Source organism: Tursiops truncatus, chromosome 3 (assembly GCF_011762595.2).
Source record: "Tursiops truncatus isolate mTurTru1 chromosome 3, mTurTru1.mat.Y, whole genome shotgun sequence".
NCBI classification, from domain to species: domain Eukaryota; kingdom Metazoa; phylum Chordata; class Mammalia; order Artiodactyla; family Delphinidae; genus Tursiops; species Tursiops truncatus.
The window spans coordinates 56,265,247-56,291,550 of record NC_047036.1 but is presented as its reverse complement, the minus strand read 5'-3'; the positions used below and the strand labels follow the sequence as shown (position 1 = coordinate 56,291,550).

At 38.7% G+C, this 26,304-nt stretch overlaps 2 protein-coding genes across 9 annotated transcripts in view; one reads left to right on the top strand and one right to left on the bottom strand.

Moving 5' to 3' along the window:
* MRPS27 (mitochondrial ribosomal protein S27) overlaps positions 1–26,304 on the top strand; it is a 126,586-nt gene that overhangs the window by 19,292 nt on the left and 80,990 nt on the right. For all 8 annotated transcript variants that reach the window (XR_012330722.1, XR_002175314.3, XR_002175312.3 and 5 more), the window contains exon 4: positions 1,438–1,496. Coding sequence is in view for 2 of the 8 variants with exons in the window: in XM_019929879.3 (XP_019785438.2) it covers positions 1,438–1,496 (59 nt within the window). In the remaining 6 variants the exon portion in view is untranslated. The remainder of the gene's footprint in view (positions 1–1,437; positions 1,497–26,304) is intronic.
* Positions 20,948–21,481, bottom strand: LOC117311585 (NHP2-like protein 1). The gene has a single exon (XM_033852929.2). It carries the CDS (start codon positions 21,454–21,456, stop codon positions 21,070–21,072), a length of 387 nt encoding a protein of 128 aa, XP_033708820.1. The 5' UTR covers positions 21,457–21,481; the 3' UTR covers positions 20,948–21,069.

Genomic DNA, 26,304 nt, shown 5'->3' with positions numbered 1-26,304 from the left:
ATTGGGCTTCAAACCCAGATCTCTGTGACATTGAAGTTCTTTTCTGTTGCCTCCCTTAAATAGATCTTATCTTGTCTTAATGAATTTGCTTTATGACATTGGGCAAGTGGGCCCCTCTCAATTTCCTCATATTCAGTATGGGGACAGTAGTATTTTCCTCATAGGGCTGATGTGACGCTAAATTGAGATCTTAGATGTGAAAACTCTTTGTACAAATTAATGGCACCATAAAATTCAAGAGACTTAAATCTAGGAGAAGAAAAGTAGAGAAACCATCATCCTTTTTAGTCTTGAGTCCTTTCTTTCTGCTCCTTGATATTTTCCTTTTAGTAGGGGAACCGTTTAGCTAGGTTATAACCTAAATTTTATAGACTTATCATTTTCATATTGGAGGGGAACTGAAAGACCACTGGTTCATCCCTTACATGATGTATAAAATCTCTGTATGCCATAATGCCTGGTGTTTGTTTAGGCAGTGCTTCAGAGTTTAAAGAGCTTTCATGTACACTTTCTCGTTGGAGCCTCGTCCTCTTCAGTGCAGGTGCCTTTATTCTGTTTATGCAGATGGAGCAACTAAGTTCCAGAGGGGCTGTGCCGTCTGTTTATGCCACACAGCATGCAGTCAGGAGAGCTAGTTCTCAACTTCAGGTCCTGTGTTGGAACCATATTTTATCTGCCCCTTAATGAGATTTCTAAATCAAGTCCGTAAGTCCTAAAAAGGGGGAGATCCATTAAGTCTCCCCCTCTTTACTTTTCTCTCCTTCCTCCCGAGGTTTTAATTATATTCACTACATCCATTATCTCCTACTTCACCCTTTTTCCTCTGAGTCTTTACTTTAGAGTAGAATTCCTCCTTAGAAGAGTCTTTTCTGTTTGTTTCTCTGGTTTAGAGTTGAGCACACTGAAGGAGTTTGTGGTTCGAGGAGAGACTTTGCTGGTAGAAGAATCACAGGTTGACTGGTCTGTAGCAGAACCAAATCAGATAGGAAAAATGGTTATAAGACTGAGTTCTCTGAATTTAGACTTTTCCTCTCTTGGGCCATGTTTTTTCAGCCATTAGAGTCTTCATCCTTTCAACTATGTGTTCCCATGTATTTGGAGTTTGGAACATAGAGAAAATATCAGGGTTTAAAGTTAATGGGAAATACCAGTGACTAATTATAAATACACTAAGAGGAGCTCTCTCTTGTTCTGAGCAAGGTTAACGTTTAGTTTTTAAACAGTTTTTCTAACCAAGGTTGTTCTACGTATAGAAAAAGAGAGGCCGTTGTAGATTATTTGTTGGCATTAACATAGAGTGGTTTTGAGGATGGAGCCACACTACATGAACACTGTTCTAATAAAATGTGTGTTTTATTTTTAAGGTCAGTGTGTGACTTAGGCTCAATATATGGCATAATTTATATTCAACCAAAGGTTTCTTTTTTTGTCTTTTAGTTTGTGGACAACATTTCATCTCGAGAAGAGATAGACCATGCAGAGTATTACCTGTACAAGTAAGTTTTCCATTTCATTTGACTATATATTCTCGTTTCACATCCTTTTTTAACACAAAAGGTGGTAAGTACTGTATATAATGTTCAGCTCCTTGATTTTTTTTTTTTGCGGTACGCAGGCCTCTCACTGTTGTGGCCTCTCCCGTTGCGGAGCACAGGCTCCGGACGCGCAGGCTCAGCGGACATGGCTCACGGGCCCAGCCGCTCCGCGGCATGTGGGATCTTCCCGGACCGGGGCACGAACCTGTGCCCCTGCATCGGCAGGCGGACTCTCAACCACTGCACCACCAGGGAAGCCCCCAACTCCTTGCTTTTTAACTTTGTGCTTTGGAGATCTTTCCATATCAGTGTATAGAGAGATTAGACATTTTTTATAACTGTCACATTCCATACTATGAATATATTATTTAAACCAGTTCCCTATTGTAGGGCCTTTAGGTTGTTTGTGCTCTCTTTTTGTATGATGCACAATGCAATAATTAATAACCTTTTACATAGGTAATTTTGCACATAGTTCTCATAAGTATGTATATTTAATACATATGTAAATGTAATGATACACATGTATATATATATATACATATTTAATTTCAATAGCTGTTGCCAAATCGCTTTCCATTGGGGTCTTACCAATTTACATTCCCACCAGCAGTGTATGAAAGAGGCCTGTTTCTACAGCTTGGCCAACAGAGGTATTTTCACACTTCTGGATTTTTGTTAGTCTGATAGGAGAAAAAAATATATGTCTGTTTATCTTTTTCCTCCCTTTTTTATTTAGGTGGAAATGCACTCTTTAAGTACTATTCAGCTTCTATTTTCAATTAACACTTTTTCTACATTACTACCTTTACTTCATTCTTTCTCACAACTGGGAACAATCCCACTGACCTACAGCTACACTCTCCCCTGTGTACAAAGAAGTATGTTCAGTACAGCACCGTCTATAGCAGTAAAAACTGGAATAACCTAAAGTTCATTAAATAAAGGATTGATCAAATAAATTATGATTTATTCTTATAGTTGACCTGTCAAAATGATACCTTACAACTAGCTTTTTTTTTTTTACAACTAACTTTTTATTGTGATTCATTATTGTGATTTTAAAAATCAGATTTATGATTTGTTCCAATTCCTAGGCTGTAAAAAAAGACTCAGGCTAAAATTTAAAATGTTTCCAGTAAACATTGTATTAGAATTTCCCATTTGATCTTTGGTTTTTTAAAAAATATTTATTTATTTATTTAGTTGCGGCAGGTGAGCTCCTTAGTTGCGGCTGGTGGACTCCTTAATTGCGGCTTGCCAGCTCCTTAGCTGCTGCAGGCAGGCTCTTTAGTTGTGACTCACCAGCTCCTTAGTTGTGCACGTGAGCTCCTTAGTTGCGGCATGCGAACTCTTAGTTGCGGCATGCATGTGGGATCTAGTTCCCTGACCAGGGATCGAACCCGGGCCCCCTGCCCTGGGAGCGTGGAGTCTTATCCACTGCGCCACTAGGGAAGTCCCTTAACTTTGATTTGATCAAGAGAGTTTTCAGTTATTTACATCTGGGTATATTTTTTTTAAAGCTTTCTTTATATTAGGGAAAACATATCCAATTTTCTTGCATGTGATATTGCAAACTAGTAATAAGGCTTCTTTTTTTTCTTCCTGAATTGGGTAGATTCTACCACCGTTTTGGTGTTTTCTGTTTAAATACAAATCTCAAGTAGATAAGATTCCAAACCTTAAAAAAAAATTATTTTAAATCTAAGATTGTCTTTAACAGTGTCTGAAGTTTAAATTCTAGGTGCTGAAATCATAATTGCAAGTGCCCTCCTACCCTTCATTAAGATAAACATAAACGGATTCCTTGATGGGAGCAAGCCCTGCCTTCCTTTAGTGGTTCTTTGGCACTGTAAGGCTCCTTTGGTAGTTATTTTTGCCAGTGGTGAAAGGTGTATTTGGGCTGGCACCTTTGTTTGCTTTGTTCATGGGAAAATGCAGAAAATAGTTCCAATTTATAAATAGGAACTATTTTTTAGAATTCCATCCTGTAGGACACAGTGCTATAGTCTTAGAAGAAATATGTCCCAAATTTACTTGTACCTCTGTAGCATATAATTGATTTCAGCAATTCAATATTCAGCATGTATTTACTGAGCACCCATTGTGTGCCCAGAATTTGTCCAAGGTGCTGGGCATATAGTGGTGAATAAGTTAGACACTCTCCCTGTCTTCACGCATTGAAGTTTAACTGAGAAATTTTAAGTCCTACAGAAAGACATTCTGTGATTAATTCTTCATATCATGTCCAGTTTTGTGATGCCTGGAGTCTTATTGAAAGCTTCATAAAATCTCCCTGTTTTTATATTGGTCATATAGAAGACTCTTGTCCATCTTAAATCTGAGGCGTTGTTTAATTTGACATTCCCCATCCTTTGCTTAATCAAAACTAGTGTTCTAACCATGACTTATCACTGTTTTATTTCCGTTCTTTCTCCTCCCATTGCCAAGAAAATTAGCTCTCTTTTTCTGAGATTTTTTTTTTTTTTAAGAAAAAAATGTTTTTATGACTTCATGAGATTACTGTTGTATGTGTGTGAGACCAAATACAGCACAGTAAAGCTGCATCAGGTGTAGATGATGGAGGCTGGCCAGTATTCGTGCATCAGCTAAGCATCAACTCCTGCTTTCCAGCCTTAGAGGATATACAAAACATAGTAATGCCTCAGCAGAATTGCAGGTTAAGTTATGAACTCTTGGGGTTTCCCTGCTTTAATTGAAATCAAGAATGTTAATCCTGAGGACACCGAGGGCCTCTGGGATTTCCACCAGTTAGGTCTTCAGCGTTCATGGTTGCCATGCCTAACATTTCCACATGGGATGACTTTAGATATCTCAGGGTAAACTTACAATCACAGGTGTAAGATACGGAAATATAGGAGCAATTCATTAATCCTGCAACTAATAGCTTCTTCCTGGCCTGCCTGGAGAATTTCTCATTCCCCAGGCAGTACTGTCTTTGAGGGGAAGGCCCACAACAGGACTTTGGCTGCCACCTCTGTCAGTGGCACAAATCTTTCCCTGCCTCAGTCTGTAGAGACCAGGCTCTGCAAGCAGAATGTAATCACCACATCCTCTCATCTTCTAGTGATCAGATCTCCCCAGTGATTATGTAAAGGCTGTTAGAGCCAAAGAAGTTTGGAAACCTGGGGTGATCAGTGGAGAGCTAGTTGAGCACCTACCGTTGAGTCAGGTGAACAAGTAAGCAGTTCAGGGTGCTTCTGGCATGTGCCAGTGTCTTATCCTCCTCTCATTCCAGGAAAGACTCTCAGCCTTTGAATCCTGAAGTACACAGGTTTAAAAGTTTGGGGGCATCAACATTAAAGAGTCCCAGGGATGTTTTAAGGAGAGTTAAAGAGAGGCTGCTGTTTAGATAGCAGGAGGGAGAAAAAATGCTGAACCATGCCTCTTTGGGCTCTGGGCTCCTCTCTGGGGGCCCACAACCTTTTGATCAACTTCTGCCCTGCCACTTACAAATAAAAAATGGAAACACCAAGGAAAGGGAAATGATGCTTTAAACAAAAGAATAATGTGAACTAAAGATGATTAAGTCAGTTAATACCAGGAACGATATAGGTCGACAATAAAGAAATGTTTTTAAAAAACCTGATAATACTCTACAACAAACCGAGAGTAAAAGGGATTACAACAGTAAAAAGGCTAAATTGAAGTAAAATAAACAAAATGTGAAAGCTAGGAAATAAGAGAGCAAAGCCTGCTAAGAACTGTTGGACTGTAACAAAATAAAACATTAAAATAAGAGAATAAAAGAAACAAATAAAAATAAGTAAAGCAAGATAAGAAGGATGTGAGCCAGGGACTTCATAAACTGTGTATAGATATGGCTGGGAGGTTAGGAAAATAGGCACAGGCATGCTCTTGCAGTGATACTCTCAGCAGGCTGACTAATAAATCACTTTATGAGTGGTTTGCAAACTGTCTTCCAAGAAGCCCTCGAGCTGGTTCCTCACAGGGGCCTCCGCTGCGTGGCTTGGGGAGGAATACGATGTGAGGGAGAGGCCAGACAGTCCTGCCACCAGCCCCCTGCTTCTGCTTCAGCCAGAAAAGCTGTGCCTCCAGCTTCTTTATATATCGGGGTGGTGGAGAGAATTCAGGGGGTTCTGGGAACTTAGATGAGAATAAAATTACATTTTTATTTTCACTCACCTCTCAGTATTTAGCATTGCCTTCAATTGTGAATATAGGCAACAGATCACAGTACTGTTAGCAGCATCTGTGTCTTTCTCACCAATAAAAATCATTGATTTTTTTTTTATATATCATTACATTTGTTGCAGCTATCTTGACAAATTATGCTCATCACTGCTTAGAAATTGCATTTATAATTAAACTACTGCTGGCTAGTTTTGTTTCGTACGTTAATGGAGAAGCACATGTGACCATATCGCAAGGATTTTTTGATGTTTGCATTTAAAACATTATTCGAGAAGGTGCCATTAGACTGCCCACGAGTTCATGCCACAAAAAAATGTGATAAACCTCACTGTGAAGGCCTTTTGCTTAGGCTTATTCCTGCTTCTTACCCCAGGCTTTTTTGAAGTTTTCTAGTTCTTTGTTTTTCTTCTTACAAAGAAGGCTTTCTTTTATTTTAGGTTAGACCTTATAGAGTAAGACAGGCATATGGTTGATATGTGTTCTGTTATCCAAATGAGAACTTAGATACAGCCAGTCTCTTGTCTCCCTACTGGAGCAGGAAGAGGTTTGGTGAAAAGTGAGATTTGGACAGGCCCTGAGATGCTGTGCATCAGGAGACTAGCGCTGGGAGGGTGTTGGGTGGGAACACCGCTGCTCGATTTTGGTATCATCACCCCCCTCCGCACTCCAGCCCCGGGTTGGCAAGGGGAGAAGCCACGGTGTTCCCCCTGCAGTAGCAGCAGAGGTTTGGTGGCACAGAAGATAAAGGTAAGAGCACAGCACAGCTAATGGCAGCTAAGAGGAAGAGGCTGCTCAGTGACTGGTGAGCATGAGAAGTTGACTGCTGATTCATGCTTAACATTTGTTAAAAAGAGTTTTATACGTCCCACTTTAGTTTTAAAAGGAATTGAGCAACCAATTTTTTTTTTCCTTGCCAAAGGATTGATTTCTGCTTCTTACCCACATGCCCTCTCATTGGCTTTTGAAGAAAAAAGATTTCTTACCTTTGCCTTACTATCAATTTATAGTGTTGCTAAGAATCCAGTTTGCATCTTGATCTTACTGACACAGAGACTAAGGCGTGGAGATTAACTGAGCAGACCCAACATGGAGTGTGTGTGTGTAAGCCACTGCCTGTCCTGCGCTGAGAAAGGAAGTCATGAGGGTGAATGTGAACAGTGGAACAGTACTAGAAAGACCAAGAGAGTGCTTTCCCAGTGCAAGGTAATGCCGATAAGGATTTCAGATGGGGCTACAATTTATTTTTAAGAAAATTGAGGCAGAAGGAATTCCATGGAAAGTACAGTCTAGAGCGTGGTAAAGCAGGAGGAAATTAAAATTAAGGGATAATGGGGCTTCCCTGGTGGCGCAATGAGAGTCCGCCTGCCGATGCAGGGGATGAGGGTTCGTGTCCCGGTCCGGGAGGATCCCACATGCCGCGGAGTGGCTGGGCCCGTGAGCCATGGCCGCTGGGCCTGCGCGTCCGGAGCTGGTGCTCCGCAACGGGAGAGGCTGCGACAGTAAGAGGCCCGCGTACCACAAAAAAAAAAAAAAAAAAAATGAAAAAAATAATAAATTAAATTAAGGGATAAGAGGAAATCCCTTATATTTCTCATAGTCTGTGGGTTGTTGTTGTTTGTATCCTAAGAACCATGATCTTAGCTTTTTCTCCATAATAGATCTCTTTTTGTGATCTGTCCGCTTGAGGTCAATGTTATTGTATAGTGAGTTTATCTAGAATTTTCATTTATTATTTTTTGGAGAGTGTGTCTTTTCTGGACCACCTAGTTAGTAGTTCTGAGCTCAGAACTCTGCAGATTGATGTGTGCTGCCCACATGCAGACACGTGAGCCCTGAGGCAGGCTCTGTGTCTCCCTTTGAGATAAAACTGCACGTCATCAGTGAAATTGTGGCATCAGTAAAAGCTGTTATTTTCATGGTTTATAACAAGCTTTAACAGTGGCTGTATTAGTATTTGATTACTGCATTAATAGAATGCAAACCCAAGCCATAAAAATTCCTTCTTCACTGAGGACGTTTGCAAATTGCATTTTTAAAGGCTTATTTAGACTTTCAAATAACTTTGGGACCGTGGCAGTTAAGAGATGCATGAAATTAAACTTTCCTTTTACTGTTAGAGCGTCAATAATTTGAACTGATAATTTAATCTGCAACCTAAATGGTCATTCCTAAGGATAAGTGATAGACATTTCTAATGTCTGTATAACATATTCTCTCTATTTTAAGAATGTACATTCTTTAAAAGGTAGCCTTTTGGTTGTTAACAAAAATGTGGGGAATGCTGAATTACTTGTCACACAATAAGAAAAAATTGTTGCAGAGCTCCATGAGAAGGTCTGTTTTTCTTGGAATACAGCTCTCTGTGTTGCCATGGAGAGTGGCGTGCCACCCACTAATGAGAGGAAGTTAAGGATGTGTGGCAGGCTGTGTGTTGCCAACAGAGTCATCCACACTGTACCTTGGCCTCAGGCATCTTTCATCCGTGGTTTAACCGACCTGGCAGATCCCAAGTGTCCCTGGTTGGAGACGGATGGCGGGTCAGGAACAGCTGGGGCGAGGCAGATGGCAGCCTGCATGTCTCCAGGTCCCGGGTTGGCAGCCAGCCTTAAAAAGGAAGGACCAAAATAGCTTCATTTTTCAATAAGCAAAAATAACCACATGGTTCCTTAGAAGGTGAGTGCATTACCCCAGGCCTATGTTATAAGAATCCATTTCTGCCTGTAGGAAGAGGGGCAAGTGGGAGTTTACTAGGAGGGAACACTGTTCATGAGTTTAAGCAGTGATCATTTTTCTTTGAGGGCATAGAGATTGTGTTTTACAGCACTAAAATGAAATTAAAACTTTTTCTGTTAGCATACTGCCAAGTCTCATTATGTTTGAACTTTATTAAGGAAAGAGCAAAGAGCCCAAGAGGGGCGGTAAATGAGTCTTAAAGCATTTTTTAGAAAAACACTTTCATACTTTAATATTGCCAAGTGCTTTATTTAGTTCTTATTTGCTAATCCTTACCACAGGCCTGGGAGAGGGGTACTGTTAATGGCTCTGCATGAGAGGATAGCAGATTGTCACGAACATCGTCCACGCCTTGCCAAAGACCCATGGAGCCTCCACTCCTTCTGACTTTGCACTTCTCTCCCGCTGGTCTTGTTATTTCAACCTGGAGCCTGGTCATAGGAGGAGTGTAGGGGTAACATTCAAGGGTGTTTTCTTGGCTATGGTTCTAACGTTCCACCCAACTTGCCCAGAGTGATCTCACACCTTAGATACTCTCGTATTCCTCTGGCATAATGAATGGGTCCCTGAAGGCCCTTATCCTCGGAGGCCAAAGCAGTTCATGCTGCTACAGACATCTATTTATAAGTCTTTGTAGAGGCGTAAGCTTTCATTTCTTCGGGGTAAATATCTAGCAGTGGAATGGCTGGAATATATAGTAGGTATACATTCCAGAGTGGTTATACTCACTGTGGTTTTAATTTGTATTTGCCTAATAATTAATGATGTTGAGCATCTTTTCATGTGCTTATTTTCCAGCCATATAACTCCTTGGTAAAGTATCTGTTTAAATCTTCTGCCCTTTTTTCTTTTATTGAGTTGCTTGTTTTCTTATTATTGAGTTTTGAGAACTTTTTCTCTCATAATCTTCTTTATTTTTATTCACTTAACAGTGTTTTTCAAAGAGCAGTTTTTATTTTTGATGGAAGTCCAGTTTGTTAATTTTTTCTTTTATGAATCATGCCTTTGGTGTCAACTGAGAAATCTTTGCTTAACCCGACACCACAAAGATTTTTCTCCTATGTTTTGTTTCAGAAGTTTTATAGTTTTAGGTTTCACAGTTAGGTCTATGATCCATTTTAAGTTATTTTTTTTAATATGGTATGAGGTAAGGGTCCAAGTTAAATTTCTGGTGTTAAGAATACCTAGTCGTGTCAGCACCATTTGTTGAAAAGACTTTTCTTTCTGCACTGAATTACCTTTGAATCTTTGTTGAAAACCAGTTGTTTATAGACAAGTGAGTCTCTTTCTGAACTGTTTTGTTCCATTGATCTCTGTTCCATTGCCTCTCTTGATGCCAGTACTACACTATCTTTATGGCTGTAGTTTTATAATAAATCTTAAAATTAGGTAGTGTGAGTCTTCCAACTTTGTTGTTCTTTTCCAAAGTCGTTTTACCTAGTCTGGGTCCTTTGTGTTCCATATCAATTTTAGAATCACTTTGTGTGTATGTACACACATACATGCATACATATATTATTAATAATAGAGAAAGTAGGAGCAAGATCAATTCCAGAAATATGTATTGAGTATCTAGTATATATTTAGAAATAAGATGGTAAGAAGGATCTTATAGGATATGAAGGGATATTGATTATTTGAAAGTCAGTAATCATTCTTTTTACATTGAAGACAAATTTAAACTGTCCTGACAGAATTTCAGATTTCAAGTCTGTAAGACAAATGATTCTCAGTTCTGTGTAAAAGGGAATTTCCAAAGCCAATAGAAGGTTTAAGAGAAGTATTTTTTAATTTACCAGAACTGTGATGTGTTCAAAGGAAGGATATGAATCACTACAATCAAAAAGATTATAGGGCTTCTCTGGTGGCGCAGTGGTTGAGAGTCCGCCTGCCGATGCAGGGGACACGGATTCATGCCCCGGTCCGGGAAGATCCCACATGCCGCGGAGCGGCTGGGCCCGTGAGCCATGGCCGCTGAGGCTGCGCGTCCGGAGCCTGTGCTCCGCAACGGGAGAGGCCGCAACAGTGAGAGGCCCGCGTACCGCAAAAAAAAAAAAAAAAAAGATTATAAATTGGCTGGGGATAACTAGATATGTGAAACAATTCAACATCAACAGAAATCTTCGATATGATAAATAGGTAAATTGATGATATGTAACAAAATGTGTGTGTCTGAGAAAACATGCTTTGGGCAGGCTGGAAGAGGGGTTGATGTCATGATCAGCAAACATTCATAAAAGAGACAGAACTTGAGACAGCCTTGAAGATTGGATGAGTAGAAGAAATGGGAGTGAGTGTTCAAGATGCAGCAAGCAGTATGGGGGGGTTAATAGAGTGAGGTGAGATCTGACCTTATGGGGATTGACGGACCTACCAGGGAGTCGTGGGAAATAAGGTGGGCAGATTATAGAGGGAATAGAAAGCTGGCAGCTTCATGCGTTGCTAGTAGATACATATATATAGTGGTACAACTTCTGTAGAGAGAACTTTGGCAACATCTATCAAAATTATGAAAGCATATACCCTTTGACCCAATAATTTCACCTCTAGGAACTTCTGACGCACAGCATACATGTGAAATAATATCCATTACGAAAAGATTATGTCCGTCAAGGCCTGCAGATATTAGTTATTAAAAAAAAATTTTTTTAAAGATCCTTAAGATTGTTAGTCATCAGTAGATTCTTGAGAAAGGTATATCATAGGGCTTCCCTGGTGGCGCAGTGGTTGAGAGTCTGCCTGCCGATGCAGGGGACACGGGTTCGTGCCCCGGTCCGGGAAGATCCCACATGCCGCGGAGCGGCTGGGCCCGTGAGCCATGGCCGCTGAGCCTGTGTGTCCGGAGCCTGTGCTCCACAACGGGAGAGGCCACAACAGTGAGAGGCCCGCGTACTGCAAAAAATAAAAAAAAAAGAAAGGTATATCATAAACCTATTACAGGAAGGTTAATAGAGTAAGTTTTGGATTGAAAGAGGTAAGTGTGGGAGGGAAATTTATTATCTGTACTTAAGGTGATAAAAGGCCCGTCCTGTGGTGGAAATGAAGAAAGAAATATTTTGCACATAGGAAGGAAAAATCAATCAACAGGATTAGTGACAGGTTGAATATAAAGCTAGAAAACAAGGAAGGTCAAAAATGAACTGAAAATTGAACCTCAGTTAATGAGGCTGGTCTACTTTAATAGAAGTATTGAATTGGAAGCAGATTTAGAAGACAGCAAGGCAGTGTGTTTTTCTTGCCTTTTCATTGTACGTATACATATTTCTAAGTTTGCTGCATCACGTCTTATGCGTACAGACCACATTTGGATTGTTTGAGAGGAACTGGCCACAGAGCTTTGGAGAAAGAACAACTGCCAAAACATACTTACATTAGGGTCTACCCGGTGTCCTGGTACAAGTTGGGAACTTTTAGACTAGGTGATCTCTGAAGCCCTGAAGTCCTGCTAACTTTCAGAATCTGAAATTAAGACCTAGGAAGACTAAGCAATTTCCATGTGACAAGTCCAAGCTCTAGTTGTGGATGAAGGCCTGACTTGAAGTTCAGAGGGTCATCAGCTAGACCAGTGTGTCTCTTTGTGCCAGTTCTTTTTCCTGAGGCAGTCTAGGTAGTACACCAGCATACTCAGTGAATATTTAAATACCTCCTAACAAAGTGACATGAAATTAATTAAACCTAGAAAAACCTAGCATATACAGAGGTTCACCAGTTAAAAATACATAGTCATGGGGGAAAAAAAAGAGCCGAAAAGACTCTGAAGGAATCAGGATGGGAGGAAAGAGTCAGGTGACCTGTGTTTTCAGGACCGGTTTAGTTCCCACTTTGATCTGTAAATTGGAACCAGTTAATGAACTATCTGGACATCAGCTTCCTAGACAAGCAGCTGAGCTTGGATGCCTCTCAAGGCACCTTACATATCTGAAATCTGTTTCTCAGTCTCACTGATATAGAAGCTAGACTTTATCACCAGGAGCTTCAGACTTTGAAAGCATGAGGTTCTGGTCTTTGTTTAGTTTCTCACTCAGAGCCTTATTTATTTAAATAGTAGAATTGAAGTTCAGCCACCTTAACCATGAATATCAAAAGAACAACTAGCAGATGTAAAATTAAACAACAGAAAGAATAGGGGATCACTCATTCTCTTCTGGATTTGAGGGGCAGGCTTCTTCATTTACTGTCTTACTTATAAGTACCTTTAGCAAATTTCTTGGTATGAGAGTAGGGTATTCACTCTTGTTTTCCAGAGAACTAATTTCTGTACCATATATATTTGACGTTTACCTATGATCTTTATCTGAAAGGCCCACAAAACATATATTTTTGATGCCTTGCATGTACATGGGATTTAGAAGGAGAGGGCTAAAGTTGATCTATTCTAATAGCTGCAGAACCCTTTGCGGATTAAACCTAAAAACTCCAATAGTTCCTATAAAAAGATATATCCCAAGTTGTTTTTTCCACAGTACAGAGTCCTTTGATCCAAAACTCTTTTTACTGGTTATTTTCATAACTGTGAAGTCATAACCATGGTACAAGGAATTATAGCTATAGGGCAGAGAGAAAGTATAACTGAATATATTATATTTATTAAAGAGACTTTGGTAGGGTTTTGTATTGAGGAGGTTTGATTTGAAGGTAATTAAGAGATCTTTTCAGGAGCTGGTACAATATTTAAGGGAGAGATGAGTAGATAAACAAAAGCTTCAGGAAGAGATTTGTGGGAACAGAGGTTTCAGTTGATTGCATCATCACTTTTGAGGCCAGTGGCAAATAAATTCCTGAGTATTTCCAGATGTCATGGGTCTAGGCAAGAGGACATTTGAGGAGCTAGAAGTATTTGATGTGAATTCTCTTTAGTGGTCTTGGCTGCTGTCATTTCCATGCCAGATTTCCTGTTATGTTTGTTTGTTGTTGTTTTTTTAAACCAGGCAAGAGTTTGTATTTTGAAATCTGTTCTGTTCTTCTTTTTAATATCAGTGCTGATACTAAGACAAATGTTATCACCAGTTTCATAGCTAATGATGGGCAAGGCTGGGACTTAAAACCAGGTGTTCCAACTCTAGGCCATTACAGTACATGAACACTGTATTTATTACACACGGACTGTTTCATGGCTCAGTGATGGATGCTACCAGGAGGGGAACTCAAATCGGTCATTAGTCCCTATTGATAAAAGCCCAGGCAGAGTTTTGATAGGAAGGACACTGAAATTATTCATTAAAACGAGAACTTTGTGGATCTTGCACGTATAGATTATTATAATCCTCCATTTGCTGACTTAATAGCAGGTGGAAACAGTTAACGTGTATGGGACATTTACACAGTGCTTTTAGGCTCCAGCCAAAATGGAGTGTTGCTCTCTGAATGTGCCCTGTACTTTACTGTCTTTGCCTCTGTTCTTCCCTCCATTCCCCATCTCCTTCTATAATAAGAGTACAACCCGTCTTTTAAGGCCTGTCCCAAATTCTGTTACATCCATAAACTTGCTCTGATTTTCATGATTTGATTGTGATTTCTCTGACCCCTTGTATAGATTTTTCTTTTATCTAGTCAGGGGTGCTTATTTAGTTTGTTTTGTCTTTTGACTAATCAAAAATATGTGCTTTTTATTTTTCTTTACTTGAGAAACAGTATAATGTATTAGATAAGAGCATGGCTTCTGGAGCTAATCTGTCTAGATTTGAATACAGCTATCTATTAACTGTATGATTTAGTTACTTATATTCTCTGTCCCTCAGTTTCCTCGTCCACAAAATGGGGATTAAGATAATGCCTGTGATTTAGAATAGGTATATGAGACTTAAAGAAGTGAATATATTATAATAAGGTCCTTAGAACAATCTTAGGACAGAGAAGGTTAGTGTTCAGTAAATTTGGCCTTAGTGTTGGTTTTGCTAGATTGTAACATCTTGAAGGACAGGGACTGTTTCTTCCCCATACTTCTCTCCTTAGGAAAAATGTATTTTGACTCCAGTTTACCTTTCTAAGACTAATAGTTCCCATACATCTTCACCACTCCCACCCCAAGGGCATCAAGGTGCAAAGATTATCATGGCTCAGAGATAGGGAGAAATAGATGCTTATGAACACTAGTAGTTAAACACCCAGATGGAAAGGACATCACATTTTTTGGAAAGCTGTCTGACATTAAAAAGGAAGGGCTCAATGTATATACCCTTTTTTTTTTAACATCTTTATTGGAGTATAATTGCTTTACAATGGTGTGTTAGTTTCTGCTTTATAACAAAGTGAATCAGCTATACATATACATGTATCCCCATATCTCTTCCCTCTTGCGTCTCCCTCCCTTCCACCCTCCCTATCCCACCCCTCTAGGTGGTCACAAAGCACCGAGCTGATCTCTCTGAGCTGATCTCCCTGTGCTATGCGGTTGCTTCCCACTAGCTATCGATTTTACATTTGGTAGTGTATATATGTCCATGCCACTCTCTCACTTTTTCCCAGCTCACCCTTCCCCCTCCCCATGTCCTCAAGTCCATTTTCTGGTAGGTCTGCGTCTTTATTCCCATCCTGCCTCTAGTTTCTTCATAACCTGTTTTTTTTTTTTTTAGATTCCATATGTATGTGTTAGCATACGGTATTTGTTTTTCTCTTTCTGACTTACTTCATTCTGTATGACAGACTCTGTGTCCATCCACCTCACTACAAATAACTCAGTTTCGTTTCTTTTTATGGCTGAGTAATATTCCATTGTATATATGTGCCACATCTTCTTTATCCATTCATCTGTCGATGGACACTTAGGTTGCCTCCATGTTCTGGCTATTGTAAATAGAGCTGCAGTGAACATTGTGGTACATGACTTTTTGAATTATGGTTTTCTCAGGGTATATGCCCAGTAGTGGGATTGCTAGTATGGTAGTTCTAGTTTTAGTTTTTTAAGGAACCTCCATACTGTTCTCCATAGTGGCTGTATCAATTTACATTCCCAGCAACAGTGCAACAGGGTTCCCTTTTCTCCACACCCTCTCCAGCATTTATTGTTTGTAGATTTTTTACTTTTTTTTTTTTTTTCTCCCGTTGCGGAGCACAGGCTCCGGACGCGCAGGCTTAGCGGCCATGGCTCACAGGCCCAGCCGCTCCGCGGCATGTGGGATCTTCCCGGACCAGGGCACGAACCTGCGTCCCCTGCATCAGCAGGCGGACTCTCAACCACTGTGCCACCAGGGAAGCCCTGTTTGTAGATTTTTTGATGATGGCCATTCTGGCTGGTGTGAGGTGATACCTCATTGTAGTTTTGATTTGCATTTCTCTAATGATTAGTGATGTTGAGCATCCTTTCATGTGTTTGTTGGCAATCTGTATATCTTCTTTGGAGAAATGTCTGTTTAGGTCTTCTGCCCATTTTTGGATTGGGTTGTTTGTTTTTTTGATATTGAGCTGCATGAGCTGCTTGTAAATTTTGGACATTAATCCTTTGTCAGTTGATTCATTTGCAAATATTTTCTCCCATTCTGAGGGTTGTATATACCCATATTGCTTAAGCTTTACCGCAGTCAGAAACCAGAAGGGGGCAGCAGAAAGTCACCTGCTTCCCATCTGTAGAGACAGGGAGAAGCCTAAAGAAGGTGATTTCCCATTAGGAACAACCTGCACCAAAACTGATCTCCGATAAGATGTTATTGAATAACCAATCAAAATGCAGATTAGACACAAAAAGAGAAGTCTGTTCTGAGGGCTGGGAGCATGACAGGAAAACATTTAAACAGTTGAAATAGAAACTGAGTGACTGCTTCCAGTGATTTTTAGCTCTGATACCTGTAGTGCACAAGAGCAGCTCAGAACAGATAAGGATGCTTAATGTTGTCAGCATTCCCCATTCTTTATTTTATTTTATTGGGTATTTTCCCCCTGCTATAGAAACTTAGTAAGAGTTTCTATTTGTGTAGCCTATTGTTATATGGAAAACCAGGCTGACTGCTGTGGCCCCGCAGGATAGGTTAGAACATATAAATTTTTCCATATTTTTAAACTTATGTTTTGCTTATGAAAAAACATAGTGACATACTTCTTTTCCAATTTGTACAGGAGAAATCACTCGCTTATTATTGTTTCCTGCTAGGCTTTTTACTACACCTTTGCATTTTATTTGTTTTAAACTATTTAACTCTCAGATTTCATCTATAAATTCAGTGTAATTCCATTCAAAGTCTCAGCAAAATTTTTTGTGGAACCTGAGATCATGACCCTAAAATTGAATGAAAGAGTAAAGGGCCAAAAATACTAAGACACTTTTAAGAAGACTAAGATAAAATGATTGATCTACAAGATAGATAACAAGAATTAGTAAGAAGCTACAATAAATAAAAATAAGATATTGCATTAGACTTAGGCAAACATACTAGTGCAACAGAATAGAGAGAGCCCAGAAATTTATTTGTACTCATGGAAACTTGAGATGTTTTATATATCACAGGAGTAAGAATGGACTAGTTGATAAATGGTGTTTGGACAATTGATTATTTGGGAAAAAAATTCCTACCTCAAAATGCAAGTGCACACATTTTTTTAAGTTAGATTAAAACTTAAATGGAAAAAGCAAAGTATAAAATTTTATAAAGAAATATAGGAGCATATTAATATTTGTGTGACTTTCTGAAAGATTTTTGAATAAGACAAAACTGATAAAAGATTGATAAATTTTGATGAATTAAAATTTTAGAGTTCTATATCACAAGAGATATCATTAGCAAATTAAAAGACAAGTCAAAGACAAGGGAAAGATTTGCAATCCATGTAACTGGCAAACATTAGACTACATCTATAGATCAATAAGATAAGAAGATGATTCAATAGAGAACGGGGTAGAGGATATGAACCAGCAATTCACAGAATAAAAAATCAGAGTGGTTATAAATATATGAAAAGATGCTCACTCATTAGTAACATTTAAGTTGCAGATTAAAATGCTACATACTTTCACAGTCATCAGATGTGAAAACAAAGAGTTATAACTAATAATTGTGGCAAAGTAGAGGAGGAACAGGAACTGATACTAGTGAGAGTTGAAAGTTGTATACCATCTTAAAGAGCAGTTTGGCAATATGAGGTAAAAGTGAGGATGGGCATGGTCTTCTACTCAGCATTTTACTCCTAGGTATATACTTCAAAGAAACTCTGGCATGCACAAGGATTAACTTCTAAGATTATTCATTGTAGCATTGTCCCTAATAGTAAAAATCTGGAAGCAACTTCAATGTTCATCAACAGGAAAATAGACAAAGTGGAATAGCATATAGCAGTTAGAAAGAAGGAGCTAAAGCATGGTTCTTTTTTTTTTAAAGCATGGTTCTCTTAAAAACATAATGAGTTAGAAATAGCATGGTGAAGAATCATACATACAATATGATACCAGTTATGTCGTTTGAAAACATGTAAAGCAATGCCATAGCTTATGTGTGTATATGGATACCTATATGAAGTGTAAGAGTGTAAAAAAGTGCCCAAGAATGATAAACAAAAAATTCAGGATGTTATTTACCTGTGAAGAAGGACAGTGGGGTAGAAATAAGATCAGGAGATGTATATAGGGGAGCTTCCACTGTATTTATAATATTCAGTTCTGTAAAAAAGAAAAAAGTCTGAAGTAAGTGTGACAAGATTTTAGAATTTGATGAAGGTAGGTAGTCAGGTACATGAATGTTATATGCTCTATACTTTTCTGAATGTTTAAAATACTTCATAATGTTTTAATATCTTCTCCCACCACACAGAAAAAAAAATCTTTTCACATTTGTTAGAATACATATTTGAACAGATTTGAGGCTAATTCCTTCTCAGAAAAATCTTGAGGTAGGGCTGGCCCCCCTTGGGTCAGAGTTCACTTTGGCAGGACGGGGTAATAATATGTTTGGGCCAGCTTGGGCCAGATAACTACCCTCTTTCTAAGAATAACAGTCTCAGGCCTGATACGGCTCTTTTCTATATACAACCATTTTAAAATATAAAAACTAATTTTAGTTCATGCGTGTACAGCAACAGGCTGAGGGTTGGATGTGGCCCATAGGCCCTAGTTTGCCAACCCTTGATCTACACTCTCACCTACTTCCCTGTCCTTAAGATTTTCAGAGGGAAACATCCTGTTGTATCATTTCATCCATACTTACTGTTTTTTTTTGTTTTGTTTTGAGGGGAAAAAGTAGAGACTAAAGCTGAAACTAACTCCTAAGCTGTCTGATTTTGCAGTGGAGCGCGAGGAGAAGCAATCAGTTGGGTGGCTGTTTTGTATCCAGGGTGAGCACAGATATAATTATCATCAGTCCTGTGACAAATGCTGGATAACAGCAGGTGGCTGGCATGTGCTCCTTTTTCACACAGGTTCCAGAAGAAGAAAGATGACCTTGTTAACTGATAGATACCAACTCACATGAATATTGATATTGATTACTTCACCTTTTATTTAAGCATTTCTCTTCCATAACCACTATACAATGATTGAAATCAGAACATTTAACAGTAATACAATAGTATGATCTGATATACAGTCCATATTCAGATTTTGTCAGTTGCCTCCTTAATGTTGTGTATGGATATATTTTTTTTTCCTTATCCAGGATCCAAACCAGGATCATACAGTATATTTAGTTGCCATATCTCTTTAGTCTCCTTTAATTTGAAACAGTTCCTCAGCCTTTGGAGGGGTGTGTGTATGTGTGTGTGCGTGTACATGTGTTTCTTGACCTTGACATTTTTTAAGAGCATAGGCGTGTTATTCTGTTGAATGTCCTTCAATTCTACCAAAAATTTCTGGTATTTGCATGGAAGGGAGGAGTTTGTGAATGGGAGTACCACAGAAGTGATGTTGTGTTCTTCTCAGTGATGTTAATTTTGATCACTTTATTAAGGCGGTATCTGCCAGATATGGCCACTATAAATTCATTGTTTTTCCCTTTGTAATTAGTAAGTAATATGTGGGGAGATACTTGAGATTATGAAATATCCTGTTCCTCATTAAACTTTCACCCACTAATAATGATTTTCTAGTTGCATCATTCTGTCTAAATTTTAATTAGCATTCTATTGTAAGAAAGAACTTGTCCTTTCCCTTCATTTATTTATTCATCTATTTCTGTCATAAAGACTCTTGATTTTATTTTACTCAGTTAGTTCTGATCCACTACTTGTTTTGATGCTCAGCGTATCCCAGATTCTTTCAGTAGGAGACCGTCTCTCTTGCATTGTTCTATCTCCATCATTCTTTGAGCATTTTCTTATTTTCTAGTACAAGAAGATATTTTAGTTTTATTTTATACTTTCCCTGCCCCAGTCCTGGAATTAGCCAATTTGCCAAAGAGCCCTGGTTCTTTTTAGAGGAGAAAGGTATTCAGAAGTCAAAATCTGGATGTCAGGTGTGCTCATTGCTACTGGAGTGTCATTGTTCCCAGGCTTTCTCAGTGGTCAGAGCTAGAGAATCAATCTATCCATTCATCTGTCTGTCATCTGTATATGTATATTTAAACCATCTTCTTGGTGGTGCCTGCAATTCCAGTCTAACACTTCAGGTTTCATTTTAATCTTACCCTTTACCTTATTTTGTAATTCCCTTCTGACAGTAAGAAATCCTATTCTCATTATTCTTTGTCATAGATGTTTTGCAGATATTTTCTCCTAATGTAAGCTTTTCTCTTTAGTTTCTTTCTTTTTTTTTTTTTTTTAGGAATATATGTGTTCTTTATTAGGGTGCTCACAAGAATGACACATTAGCACTGTCCTTCTGATGTGACAGAGAATACACACATCTGACCCACATCATGGCAGGAAATAGGCAAGGGGTAAGGGCTCTCAGAGCTGGTACCAAGCGTCTACTGTAGAAATCTCCATTCACCAAAGCAAGGATGTTCCCTTGAATTCCATCATCTTTGCTGTAGCTTCCAGTTCTCCATGACTGGCCCAGAATCCTCCATTCCAGAACCTCTTGCCACACCTTCAAGACCTAGGTCAACTGTCCCATGTCTCACTCACCAAGGTGCCTCTGGAATTTTGCAGCGTATCTCTTTGGTATGTTGCTGCCCTGCCACCCTCAGAGGCATAGGTGGGAGTTGGGGGGAAATATATTACCAAAAGCAAACAGCAGGGGTACATCAGAAACTGACTCTTGGGACATACACCCAACAACCTCACAGAAACATGCTTCCTCCCCAAATGATACATAATGTCCTAGAGAGCAAAGGAAACCCCTTGATTATTCAAACATGATCCTGTATGCTGGGCACAAGGGATACAAAGTGGACAGTGTTTACTTCCATCATGCCCTGCACAGTAGGAAGGTGGCACCTGAAGGCTGGAACCAAATCTCTACCTTGGCTCTTCCCTGCCTTTGAATGGTATCAACCACCCTGCTTCCACCTATTCTGGGCATGCATTTTCCAAAAGGGAGGATAAGACGGCAGAGAGAGAGTGGAAGTGGAGATTACAGGAGAGGCTGGGGAGGAGATGACAACCTAAAAACAAGACGAAAACAATACAAAAATACAAAAACCAAATTGAGCACTAAAATATTTTATAACAATAGAAGGTAGCTGGAAATACTATATGCTAACAAACAAACGATACATAACCCCTGGGGTAGGAGTCAGCAGCAGGGAGTGTGGCAGAGGCCACCTGTTTAGACTAAGAGCCTTTCAATGGACTGTTGGATGGATTGGATCTGCTGCTTCAGTTGTGAGCCTTCTTTGATGGTGACAGAACAGGCGATGACAGGTCTGGAGACCCCACAGGCTCGCCCCAGGGCCTGCTTGGAGCGCACAAACACGTAGGGCACATTCTTGTCCTCACACAGCAGTGGGAGGTGCAGGATGATCTCCAGGGGCTCGGCGTCTGCAGCCATCACAATGAACTCAGAGATGCCTCTGTTGAGGGTTTTGGTGGCCTCATTGGCTCCTTTTCGAAGCTGCTTGTAGTTACATGACTGCTGAACGAGGTCCAATAGTTTCTTGGTGAGGTGGGCATCTGCAAGAGGGTAGGCCTTCGGATTTACATCAGCCTCAGTCATGGCTCCGCTTCCGTGGTACCGTCACTCTTCTCTTTAGTTTCTTAAAGGCGTGTTTTGATGAGCAGAAGTTTTTAATTTTGATGAAATCTAATTTAGCAATCTTTTATGGTTATTGTTTTCTGTGTCCTAAGTAGTTATTGCCTATCCCTTGGTCATAGATATTCTTCTGTTTTCTTCTTTAAAACATTTTAAATTGTAGTTTCAAATAATTTTAAATTGTAGTTTCAATTTAATTTTAGATCTCTAATTCTTTGTATGGTGTAAGATAAGTGTTAACATTCATTTCTTCAGTATGAATGTTTCTGTTTTCTGTCTTCTTTTCCATTGATCTGTCTATCCAGATGCTAATGCCACACTCTTAATTAACTGTGTTCTAAAGCCAGATACTGGAGTCTTTCAGCTTTGTTCTTTTTCAATATTATTATGGTTATTTAGGTTCTTTACCTTTCCATATACTAGAACTAGATTGTCAGTTTCTGTTACACAGGCCCCGCTGGGATTCTGTTTGGGATTTTGTTAAATCTATAGATCATTTTAAGAAGAATTGACCTCTTAATTAGGTCTTAATATGATGTCATAAAATATTGAGTTCCATCCTATGAATATGGTTTCTCCCACTGCCCACCCCCCCTGCCCTTTTTAGGTCGTTTTTTGCTTTTAGCAGTGTTTTATAAATTTCATTGTAGGTATCTTGTAAGTCTTGTGTTAAATTTATTTCAAAGTGCTTTATGGGTTTTGATGTTATTTTTCTAAATTTTATTTTCCAGTTGTTTGCTACTATATATAAATGCAATTGATTTTTGTATCTTGACCCTTGTATCTCAAGAACTTGATAAATTCACTTATTAGCTCTAGTAGTTGTTTGGATATGTAGAAAACACTAAGGAATCTACAATCATGTTGTCTGTGAATAGAAATACATTTATGTCTTTCTTTCCAAATTATAGGCCTTTTAATTTTTTTCTTGCCTTACTGCACTAAGACCTCCAGTACAATGTTGAATAAAAGTAGTGGAAGCAGATATCCTTGCTTTTGTTCCAAATCTTGGCAGAAAGTGTTTAATATTTCACCATTAAGACTGATGTTAACTGTAGATTTTTCATAAGTGCCCTTTTATCCAGGGGAATTCACCTTTTTTATTTTTTTATTTTTTTTATTTTTTATTTTTTTTAACATCTTTATTGGGGTATAATTGCTTTACAATGGTGTGTTAGTTTCTGCTTTATAACAAAGTGAATCAGTCATACATAAACATATGTTCCCATATGTCTTCCCTCTTGCGTCTCCCTCCCTCCCACCCTCCCTATCCCACCCCTCCAGGCTGTCACAAAGCACCGAGCCGATATCCCTGTGCCATGCGGCTGCTTCCCACTAGCTATCTACCTTACTACGTTTGTTAGTGTGTATATGTCCATGACTCTCTCTCACCCTGTCACAGCTCACCCTTCCCCCTCCCCATAACCTCAAGTCCGTTCTCCAGTAGGTCTGCATCTTTATTCCTGCCTTACCCCTAGGTTCTTCATGACTTTTTTTTTTCTTAAATTCCATATATATGTGTTAGCATACGGTATTTGTCTTTTTCTTTCTGACTTACTTCACTCTGTATGACAGACTCTAGGTCTATCCACCTCATTACAAATAGGTCAATTTCGTTTCTTTTTATGGCTGAGTAATATTCCATTGTATATATGTGCCACATCTTCTTTATCCATTCGTCTGATGATGGGCACTTAGGTTGTTTCCATCTCCAGGCTATTGTAAATAGAGCTGCAATGAACATTTTGGTACATGACTCTTTTTGAATTTTGGTTTTCTCAGGGTATATGCCCAGTAGTGGGATTGCTGGGTCATATGGTAGTTCTATTTGTAGTTTTCTCAGGAACCTCCATACTGTTCTCCATAGTGGCTGAACCAATTCACATTCCCACCAGCAGTGCAAGAGTGTTCCCTTTTCTCCACACCCTCTCCAGCATTTATTGTTTCTAGATTTTTTGATGATGGCCATTCTAGGGGGAATTCACTTTTATTCCTAGTTTCTTGACTTTTTTTTATCATGAATGGATGCTAAATTGTGTTAAACACTTTTTCTACAAATACAGAGGCTATCATATGGGTTTTCTCCTCCATTCTGTTATAATACTGAATTACTTTGATTGGTTTTCAAATGTTAATCCAGCCTCACATTCTTGGGGTAAACTCCCAAGAATGTACTGTCTGGATATATTCTTAGTTTGTTAATATTTATTAGACATATTTGTGTCTGTGTTGTTAGTAATACTGGTCTCTAAATTTCTTTGCTTGTAACATCCTTGTGTGGTTTTGGCGTCAGGATTATATGATGTCATAAAGTGTATTGGAAAGTGTTCTTTCCTTTTATTATCTGAAATTTTTGTATAAGATTTATATTATTTCTTCCACATTTGATAGCATTCACCAGTGAAGTCATGTGGGCCTGGAGTTTTCTTCTTAAGATTTTAAATTTCAAATTAATATTTTGAACAGATATATGGCTTCTCAATGTAGTTTTATTTTGCATCTTTTTTTTATTATTGGTGAAGTTGACATGTTCTTACATGCTGAAGTGTCTTTCATATTTCTGTGAACTTTCTTATCTTTTATCCTTTCTGCTGAGTTGTTAGTCTTTCATTGATTTGTACGACCTCTCACTGTTAGGGAATAATCTTGGATTGATGAATATTTTTCTTATTCCTTTTTGGTTTTGTTTTTTAATTTTATGATAGTTTTTGCTATGTAAATGTTTAAATTTTTTATGTAATTGAATTTATTTCTTCTATGGCTTTTGCATCAGACTAAGAGTGACACTCTATTCCAAGAAATTTTTCCATATTTTCCATCAGTGAATGTGTGCTTTTGTTTTTAATGTGTAAATATACAATTCGTCTGGAGTTTATTTTGGTTTATTTATGTGAGGTACAGAGTCATACATACACATACCCCCACCCATGCCTAAAGCAAATGGCTAACCAGTTATCCTAATGCCATTTATTGAATAACCCATGTTTTGCCTACTGATATAAAATGCTGCCTTATCATGTACTAATTTCTTGTTTAAGTTAGGGCCTGTTTCTAAACCTTCTTTGTTGTTCCACTGATCTGCCTTTTCATCCATTAGAGTCACGTTTGCTTTAATTATTGTGGCTTCTTACTCTGTTTTAATATCTGAGGAAAAAGTCCACAGTTTTGTCCACCTCTTTGCTCAGCCTCCATTATTCCCCTTTCTCCTGTGTTTAACAACCTTATTAATGGAAATATTTTCCAAGTACCTTATTTGAATATACATTCCATCTTTCCTCTCCCTAGTGGGGAGACTCAAGTGATGGTTGTAAGTCTCAGGTATGTGACCAGAACCTCAAAGAGCATTTAGGGCATCTTTGTGCAAATAAGAAAAAGATTACTTCTTCTAGACAGATAGATTAGAGAAAAAGCACCTTTTTCTGAAAGATGCAACCTTGTACTTGATTACATAGTTGCTAGGACTGATTTTAGCCCCTGTTCCTAACTTTGGGCCACTTTACAAAGCAAACCTGTACATAACAGTCTTGAGTTGCACTGCACCATACAAATAATGTAGTCAATGAAAGAATTAGCAAGAAAGCCAGATGCATATTCCTTCCCTTGCCTTCTCCTTCCCATCTGAGCTGCTGGCTCCAGAGCTGGCTAGTTACATCATTCAGTAATGTGCTTCCTTAAGTGGGAATACAAGTGACTGATCACACTGACTCCCTGCCTTTGGGAATGCTCAGTCAGATTGGGATGAGAGTGAACAAACCTCTCAAAAGTCCATTTAGCCACCTGTCAATTGGAGTGACATTGTGGATCATCAAAATAAAGGTCAAATAATAATTACTTTTATCTCTACAAAAGTACATTGTCATCTCATTTTTGTTTATCATCCTAATATAAGAGCCTGCAAAACAGAAAGGGCAGATATTGTTTTTGCCCTTCTTTTGTAGATAAAGGATGTAAACCAGGGGAGAAACTTCTCCGAAGTCAAACGGCTAGTGAGTGACAGCAGAGGACCTTGATCCTAGATCTTTTGAAGTTCTGGTTCTTCCTCTAAGCCTGAAAGAACACTTATTTCCCATATCACCTAATCTCACAAAAACATTTATTTGTCAGCTCCGCAAACATCCAGACAGGTTAAATTTAAATTATCGTGAAATCGTGGTGGTATGTTTCATCCTCCTGAAAGTACACTCTCATATTTCTGGCTAGGTGTTCATATCACCTTCCCTAGTGGTGCCAAAACACTCTTCTTCCTACTCAGAAACACTCATGGGGTAAAGAGAATAATAAAATCTTTTTAAGGACAAAGGCAAAAGTTGCCTGGTATTTGTTTTGATTCGCTAGTAGATGTGTCTGTAAGCCGCTGGGCTTTTAGAAGATTGAAAGAAAGAATGATTTTAAGAGTAAGGTTATATTCTGATACAGTCCAATGATAAATTGTCATGTTTATGATTCCAAAATTTTATTACATTTTAAGGAGCTGACTTTAAGATCTTTTTTAGGAAGATCTTTCCCCACTGTAGAAGGAACTTTTAACTCTGAATAGAATACAGGTTTGAAACCAAGTCGGGAGACTCCTGAGGCTAGTTTTGGTGTCCATGTTTGTTGAGGTTGGAGTCAGTGTGAAAGTAGTTATAAATGCCTTTATGTAATTTTTTTCCTTCTCTCTTTTTTCATTTCTAAGTATTTTCTTTGTAGAGTGTAATCATTTGGGCTCTGCTGTTAGAATTTTTTGGCCAAGTGCTTGGTAGTGATTCACATAGTTCATTTCATCTGGATATGTATTTGGAAAGCAGTATCTGAGCACACTTTTTTTTTTTT

Bases quoted from the DNA above. Each gene is read 5' to 3' on its own strand.
- LOC117311585 (XM_033852929.2), bottom strand. From the start codon at position 21,456: ATGACTGAGGCTGATGTAAATCCGAAGGCCTACCCTCTTGCAGATGCC.